This window comes from Monopterus albus, unplaced genomic scaffold (genome assembly GCF_001952655.1).
Source record: "Monopterus albus unplaced genomic scaffold, M_albus_1.0 scaffold37.1, whole genome shotgun sequence".
NCBI lineage: Eukaryota > Metazoa > Chordata > Actinopteri > Synbranchiformes > Synbranchidae > Monopterus > Monopterus albus.
This window is the reverse complement of record NW_018127917.1, coordinates 677,219-685,715: the sequence shown is the minus strand read 5'-3', so window position 1 is coordinate 685,715 and position 8,497 is coordinate 677,219. Positions and strand designations below refer to the sequence as shown.

The 8,497-nt window shown below is 38.8% G+C and overlaps 1 protein-coding gene across 3 annotated transcripts in view; it reads right to left on the bottom strand.

The window, feature by feature from the left end:
• Nucleotides 1–8,497, bottom strand: part of jak2b (Janus kinase 2b) — a 24,521-nt gene that overhangs the window by 9,436 nt on the left and 6,588 nt on the right. For all 3 annotated transcript variants that reach the window (XM_020598285.1, XM_020598287.1, XM_020598284.1), the window contains exons 5-15: nt 7,492–7,637; nt 6,812–7,103; nt 6,266–6,385; nt 5,945–6,102; nt 5,269–5,380; nt 4,616–4,802; nt 3,765–3,889; nt 3,426–3,560; nt 2,406–2,493; nt 493–620; nt 126–264 (exon numbers count right to left, since the gene is read on the bottom strand). In XM_020598285.1, the coding sequence (XP_020453941.1) occupies nt 126–264; nt 493–620; nt 2,406–2,493; nt 3,426–3,560; nt 3,765–3,889; nt 4,616–4,802; nt 5,269–5,380; nt 5,945–6,102; nt 6,266–6,385; nt 6,812–7,103; nt 7,492–7,637 (1,630 nt within the window). The remainder of the gene's footprint in view (nt 1–125; nt 265–492; nt 621–2,405; nt 2,494–3,425; nt 3,561–3,764; nt 3,890–4,615; nt 4,803–5,268; nt 5,381–5,944; nt 6,103–6,265; nt 6,386–6,811; nt 7,104–7,491; nt 7,638–8,497) is intronic.

Sequence of the window (8,497 nt, the reverse complement as noted above, 5' to 3'; positions counted from 1 at the left end):
GTGGCTACCAATAAAAACACACAAAAAAGAATACTTTATTTTAATAGCATACTACATTCATTTGACCTGTTTCTGAACTAAGCAACACACAAGAGACAAGTAATGCGATGTGGACATAAACTCACTTTCTTTAGGAAGGACAGTGATACTGATGCCAGGATCACTCAGTTTTATAAAGGGGGGGTTCCCAGTCCTCCGGTCCTCCTCTCTGATCAGAAGAACATTTTTTGCACACACATTCCCATGAACAAGGTGCTTTTCCTCCTGAAAGTAGAGAAAAAGAAAGATTTATCAGTCTCTTACCAATACTTCATTAAGCTTCTTCTCACAAATTATTTCTGCTTTTATTACCATTTGTGTGCCCAAATAAAAGCGTTAACATTGGAATCAGCCATAAAAACTACTGCTGCAAGCAACCCACAAACTGATATTCATCTACACTTCATGAATGGCTGCTCAAGGCATATAATCTGACACTACATGGATTCGTACCAGGAAGTTCATGGCCCAGGCCAGCTGCTTTGCCACTTCAAGCTTCCACAGGATGTTTATTGAGTTCTTGTTCTTCTTCAAGTAGGTGTCCAGTGAGCCAAACTTGACATACTCCTGCACCATGATGTCTGAAGGAAATAATTATTTTTCAGATTTTAAATTAAAAATCTATTAATTTTCTTGTGATTAAAAGCCAAGTTTTCAACATATCAAGTTTCATGTAGGGCTGAGCAATATAACAAAATGTTTTATCGCAATAATTTTCATATCAATGCCAATAATTATCACAATATAATTCAAGTTCTTATTTCTTATTTGTTTACTCCACTGAGGGAACACAATGATGCATCAATAATTATCATTTAATAATATCAAATACATTAATGTTAATTGTGCCTGTGACAAAGTGGGTGAGAACACTCCACTTGTCCCTAGGTTAAGTCATGTATGTTTTTTAATGTCTTAACCTGTGTGTTAAATGTTTGATTGTATTTACTAGGTTAATCACTTCCTTATTTTGTATGCTCTCTGATGTCATCAAGGATGTCATAGGGTTGATTGGTACCAGGAGCTACTTAATCAGCTGAGGTGGAGCAGCTGGTAGTATTGCAGTCTAAGTGTAGTGGTGTGCACGTGCCTGTAAGTTGCGTTGAGTTTTCTTCAGTTATGTGAAGTTAAACCATTTAGTTTGTTTAGTGATTTTGTTTGGCATGTGTGCTTTGCTGGCACTTGTTTAAAATAAATGACTGATTTGAGAAAACCTGATGTCTTTTTCGAGTCTGTCTCCTACATTCCTGGCCACTCAGAGTCAACCTACCACATTTGGTGGCAGTGGTGGGATGTAGGCCTGAAACCTACCACAGTGCCATTCTGTGTAATGACTACTTTTACTTTGGTACTTTAAGTATATTTTGATGCTAATACTTTTGTACTTTTACCTGTAACATTTTGAATTCAGGACATTTACTTGTAACAGTATTTTTACACTGCGATACTGTTACTTGTACATAATTAACAAATCTCAAATGTTCTTCTACCACTGTTCATTGTACAGGGAAACACGTTTCCTAACTGTGCATAGGACGAATCAACACTTTGACCTTGACCTTAAAATGTGAATTTATTATTTTCTACTTAAATTTATTTAGCCACAACTCAAAAAGAAGATAAATGTAAGGACAAAACAACTTTGCATTTCTGGATTCCCACTATTTGTAGGGATTTATTTATTTTTCATTTTACTGGCATTATTATTGTTAGGCAATATGAACAGTAGTAGTACAGTGAAATTAAAAGCTCATACACCATACTGAAACGCACTAAGGAAATCATAGTAGCTGTGAAAATAGCTGAGTGCTGCTGCTGTGTATCTAAGTAAAACTGACAGACACTCAATTTCAGCACTTAATTACACCACAAATGTATTGTAAAGAAGAAGAAAAAAAGGAATGCTATGAAAGGAACAGTGCCATAAGATCTGGCTCTGTTCATAAAGCTGCTACTCCCACCACTATGCCAAAGCGCTCATCTCTGTGACTCACATGTTGTAACGTTACCACAACAGTAGCATGTGGTACGTGCTATGCTCTGCCAACTCCACCAACCTTGCTGTGTGTTTGGTAAACATACATTGTCTGTCCTTTAAAAAACTGCCACGTCTTATGAGGTGAAGAGAGGCTGGGGCAAATGGATGAGGTTCTGAGGCAGGGTAATGTAACCATAGAGCAGCCCACCATGCTTCATGCTAATAGAGGCTGGGCAAGATTACAGCATGGCAGATTCTTAACAGCATTATAACCATAAATGCACCAAGCTCATGTCTGTCAAACAGATGGGTGCTGTGTGGACATCTGAGGACATATAGTATGCTTATGAGTTGAGAGAAGTTTTGTGTCTCTCTAAAGCAGACTTACTCTCCTCTCCGCAGACACACACACCATAGTTAAGGATCAGGTGTTTATGGGACAATTGGCTCATCATGCTGGCAGCTTCAAAGAAAGACTGTAGGACAAGACAAAGGTAGAAGAACAAATTATTTATATGCCCATTTCCACTAAAAGCTACACTCAGGTGATCCATCCATAGACTGTATATAAATATGATCGTCACCACTTCCCTCCACCATGCGGAAGTGAAGCCAAGATATCAATGCGTAACCATATTTGTGTGTTATTTACATTCTAAACATGAAAATACTGTCTTTTAAATGCATTTGGTTACTCCACAGCCTTTCAAGGTACCTACTTGATTGAGTCTGCCCCTGCTGGAAAGCTAAGCTGCCTGCAGATAGGTTTCTGCCCTGTCTGTGCTCAGAGTGATTATTAAAGTGGATGTCTGTATTTAGCTGAAGCATCTGCTGCTGACAGCCATGTTGAGGCTGTATTGGAGGGCAATTATTTCTTTAAAATATGCATAATGATGATGCTCTTGTAAGTGTTGCAGGTTTTGGATGCACATGTAAGTCCAACAATATTAATGTCATATTTTAGTTGTTTTGCTATTCCAAAGAAAACTTTTTTTTTAAATGACTGGGAACTGGAATTACAATTTAGCTGATAACATGCACATGACAATTTTTATTGCATGTGCTGCTCACTTGCTGAATGTAGAAGAAATAGAAGTTTTCCCAGAAAAATTCTGACACATGCTTATGGCAGTACTGGTATTTATCTGATGTAATTGTTAAGTATCAAACTGAGCTGAATCAAAATGATTCCAGAGTTCAGTGTTGATACCCAGACCTACTCAAAGCACTCTAACTAAACCTGTTAAACTGTTAATGATAAAAACCCAGCATAACATAATGACAAAGAAATGGCAGTTTTAACTTTCAATATCACTTACTTTTTCATGCTTAATAATAACCAATTAGTGGCGGTAATAACCAGGTTTCCCTGCACACAAAAAGTTTGCACAGCTTTAGAGCCACAGACCTCAGAGTAATTCCTGTGGGCCTGGTCCAGCACTTTCATGACAACTTCTGTTTTGTGCACAAGTCCATAGTCTCCGAGCTCTTTACGGACTCCTTTGAAGATCTTGGTAAATGTCCCTTGACCAAGACTCTCCATCTGAAAAGGAAGGCCATTTTTGCACATCAAAAACATTAATTACAAAGCCTTAGCAGGATATTAATTTGATTCACAGCTAGACTTGCTGGAAAAATGAACAGTACAGTAGAGTAATACAGAACTTCAACATATTAATGCAGAAGCAAATGCACATGCATGTACAGAACAGTTAGACATAGTCCTGAACATGCAGAATGATCTTACAAATTCCAGATCTTCTTTCCTGATCTTGTGAAACACCATCTGACTGATGGTGTGTCGCTGCAGTGACGGAGACAGGGGCACTTCTGAGCCCTTGTTGCTCCTGCACACGAGCAGGCAGGACTTTTCTGAGATTGAAAGAAAAGAAGATGATCTTATATGAAAGCAGATACATTATAATTTCAATTTGAAAGTGACCACACTTAAAGAGTACAACTGACAGAGAAACTTAAGAAATGACAATGTGAGTCAGAGATGAAATACTGTATGTGACATGCTGCATTTCTTCATCATCAGTTTCTGTGGAAAGGAATCTACATGTTTTTCAAATTTCTAGCTCAGACCAGTTCTTGATTCATTATGAAAGCAGGCGGTCTGAGGCACCTCTGAGTCATCCTGGCTGTTAGTTTGATGAAAAGTGCTCTCCCTTGGCATTGCTGATGAGCCAGCACTTAAAATAGGAGTAAAAATCTGTATGGTAGTTGATTTGTTCTTCGGGGACAAAGTCTCTTATCAGGAAACCAAAATGCTCTTTCTTTATTCAGCAACATCTAAAAACCATACATCTGCAGACCCATCAACATGGGCCTGATCGTTCCAGTTCAATTACCGTGCTTATACATTAGTTTGAAGAGCCCAATACAAACGTTTAATGGAGAGACCCAGTGTGTAAACTAGCAGGGTGCTTGCTGATAAATCCCTGATTAAACAGGGATAAAAACAGATTTCCCTCTTAGGATATTTACCATTTTCCCTTCATCATTTGTTCATATAGTAGTAGCACACATCAATGCTAATGTCTACTAATCTCTCAAAAACATCCTCTGAATAAATCCAGATTATGTTAGCTTTACCTTTGGATTTAGGTGGACAGCACTTGGTGAATTGGAAAATGATGCTGTCAGAGCGCACGGTTTCTTTTTGGTAACAGTTAAGTAGTTCCTGCAGGCTGCTGAAGTTTCTTTTGGTTCCGCTGAGGTTAAATTCCCCACTGGCAGACCTGGTTATCTGGCAGTGCTTGTATTCTACAGCATCATACACCTGGTAGACAGTTGAGAGAGGGAAGATATTAGAAACAAATTTTGAGTTTCAGTCATAGAAATGACACTAACACAATTCCAAAAATCTCACTCTGAACACGACAACAGATGAGGTTTCAGATTACAATAAAAACACACAGGGTGAAGCTTAAAACTAGCATAAATCTGTACGACCAATATTTGTCTAGAGTGTTGAGTATTTCAATTGTCAAGTAGTGAAAGCTGGCAGAATGCCTGCTGAGATAATTCAACCATGTTCAGAACAACAGTGCAGAAGGACCTAAAAACAAAAAAACAAAAAAAACAAACAAAAAAAAAAAAACATAACTTATTAGCTTTTTGTTTTGTTTTTTGTTGTTTTGTAAAAACAAACAAAACAAAAAAAAAACAAACAAAACATAACTTATTAGCTTTTTGTTTTGTTTTTTTAACCCCGTTCAGGACTGCCCTTTTGTAGTGTTACCTACCTCAACAGGGAAAGTCAGAAAATACTTGTTAAAATCTTTAGGGCTACATCTCACAATGTACAGCCCCCGCTTGTTTCCACACCTCTGAAGCCGGCTGATGGCAAACTCCATTCTGCGCGCACACACACACACACACACACACAAAAAAAACACACACAACATGCAGTTTAGTCAGAACAGCTGCAGTATTACCTGCTAGGATAGTATATAAAGGTAGTATATTCCTCCTGTATAACCATTTTGTACTAAACAACAATAAGTGCTGCCAATGCAAAGGTGACTGGTGCAGCTCCACACAAAAACATAGCAGAAGGAGGAATGAGGGAAATGGAAAGAAAGTTATTTGCAGCAGTGACTATTTGCTCTTGTGTTTGACTAATCTACTGGGGGAAGAGGACATAACTGCTGGTTTGTCAGTTGGTTTTGAAGAGTCAGGTGGTGGAGCCACAAATCTGAGAAGTGATCTCTCTGTTAGCAGATGAGTGAGGTAGTGGAGGTACCACAAATTATTATAACATGTCATTTCAATAACATTTAGGATAATCCTGCATGCATTCAAATTGATTCAAATTATATGCAAGTTCTTATTCATTCAATCTGGACTTTTTGAAGAAGTGCCAGGCCTTACTAATGGTGTTGGTAAAATAGAAATTAAGCTTTGTTATTCTTCACTTACGAAATGGGGCCATAGCAACGAGACGAGATGGCTTCCACAAGCCTAGGAGGTGCCACTTCTTTACAAAGGTAATGATGTGCATCTGTAGTCAGACGATAGTAGCCGTCAATGAGGGACACAAAAGAGAGTGCTTCAGATAGATTGGGGAACTCAAGCTCCTGAAATGTATGAAAAGCCATAGAGCACATAAACAAGATTAGATTATCAGATACAGTGGTGTAAGTCAAACAAGCTGCACACCTGAAATGAAAAAGTAGTTGCTTCACAGTATTTGCTCTGCTGACAACAGAGAACAGACGGAAGTTTATATGGTAAAATTACCAGATTCTTGCCATCTTGCTTGTTGACTGTGACCACCCGACTCTCTGTAGCACCCTCCTTGCTAACCTGTTTGATGCTAATGTCAGCGACATCAGGAAAGTCACACAAGGTCTGCAGCTCCTGCCCAAACAGAATGACCAAATAAAAAAATATTACACTTCATATTTTATTACAAACGCCAACAATTAAAAAAAAAAAAAAAATCTTTATGTAGCCACAAACAGGCTGATATAGCTTATGCCTTAAAGCAACAGAACTCTACTGTGGTCCAAAAACATTCAAAGGCATGTTGCAAAGGGTTATTGTCACTCATTAAAATTAATGTGGATAATGTACTTTAATAATGAAACACTGCACGTGCTTTGGAATGTGATTCAGTTGTTTTATTTCTTTCTCTAGCCTTTTGGGTGACATTTAGGAACCTTTTGTCTAGTAGGTCCTTTTATGCTGGTGATAAGGGAAGTGCAACACTGGAAATGTTTCCAAAGTTAGTTTTATCACAGTAAAAAAAAAGGCAAACGTAATGATAGTATTCACGGTACCAACCTGCTCAGAATCTTTCAATTTCTCTCTACACCACTGGATGCCAGTGTCCGCTGCCACCAGGATCATGAGCTGCCCACTGGAGGGGTCCCTGACCTGGAAGGTCTCCGTGTAGAAAGCCTTCTCCAGAGACTCTATGCTGATGAGGTACTTAAGCTTGAGATCGCGCACTGTAGTCCGACACTGACTAAACTGCTGGATGAAACGCTTGAATCGAAAGCGAATTCGCTTGCGTGTCAAGAAGTTGCGGTCTTGGATCTGAGCTCTCATGTCTTTTGGTAGGAAGGACTTGTAGCTGTAAGAGGTTCAAGCAGATTTTTGTATCAGCATCAGAATAACACATCTGTCTCAAGTCTATTACCGCCCTCATACAACACTGTTGCACATATAAAGAAGAAATGAAAAGACCGGTAATGCAGAGAATCAAAAAAAAAGATGGCACTCAATGCTATGTTGACATATTCTCTAATTGATTTGAATCCTGCTATATAATTCCAGACTATATCATTTTGGCAAAGTCCTTGCATGGGTGTGTCTGTTAAGACAAGATTAACAAGTGCTAAAAATCTATGTTTGTATGGGCACAAAATTAGAACATCACATCAAGTAGTGCATAGTAGGTGTTCATTCCAGATAATCTGCCAAAAATCAGATCAAACATTGCCTTTGGTTATCTGTTGTACCTTATAGTGTGGTAGATGTCCAGAGGCGACATGTCTCTCTCCTTAGCTGTCCTTGTCATGTCGAGTACAGCCATACCAAGGCACTCTTCTTGAGCCTCATGGGAACTGGGGATTTTCACCAAACCATTCACAAAGTCATTCCTCCACTGCACAGAAAGATGAGAGTAAGACAGTGTTACTACGACAGGTGAACCCACCTGATGACACTTGATGGATAGAAGTGTGTACAGATCTGTCACTGCTTTAACCTATATTCCAGCATGTTTTATGTACTTAGAGTATGTGTACAACCTTGTGTTCACTTGTGAAATGCACTACAGTCTGAATACTGTGAGAGATAATTTTTTTTATGAAACCAACAGTTCAGGCTAAGTTCCCTGAGACTATCAGAACCCTGGCAAAAGCCACACAACTGCACAAAGGGCACATAAAAAACATGTCTTTCAGTAGGCTGCCAAATAAACTGTGGGGAGGATTGTTTTTCATGCTAGTGGAAAGCAGGCTGACCACAAATAGGGGGTATATACTGTATATGACACGTGTTGAATTCAAATACTATGCAGATTATTTTTCTACTTATCTGGGCCACATGTTCCCATCCTTCCTTTGATCCTTTTAACCCCTTGATATATGCAACAAATACTCATATATAACTACTTCCTTGTCATCATTACCACAAGAAGAAATACAGAAATATCTAAAAGTACTGGTATCCTTCAAGCAGCAACCTTTGAGGCTGAGAACGCCAATGCTTAACTGCCAAAACCTGCAGGGCCTCAAATGGCCACTTGAGGCCGTTTCCAAAAGGGAGTCAATCCCCATAAACCCCCATATTAAAAATACCCAACTTTACAACTAAATATATATGTTTACAGCCTTGGAACAAAAACTGGTTTGGTCTCTATAACAAATTTCGTCTTCCGTGACATTTTTAGAAAAGCCGTAGCAGGCAGAGTGAAACACTACCGATATGGCAATAGCCAGACTTGAGCTTCAAAACCGCTCT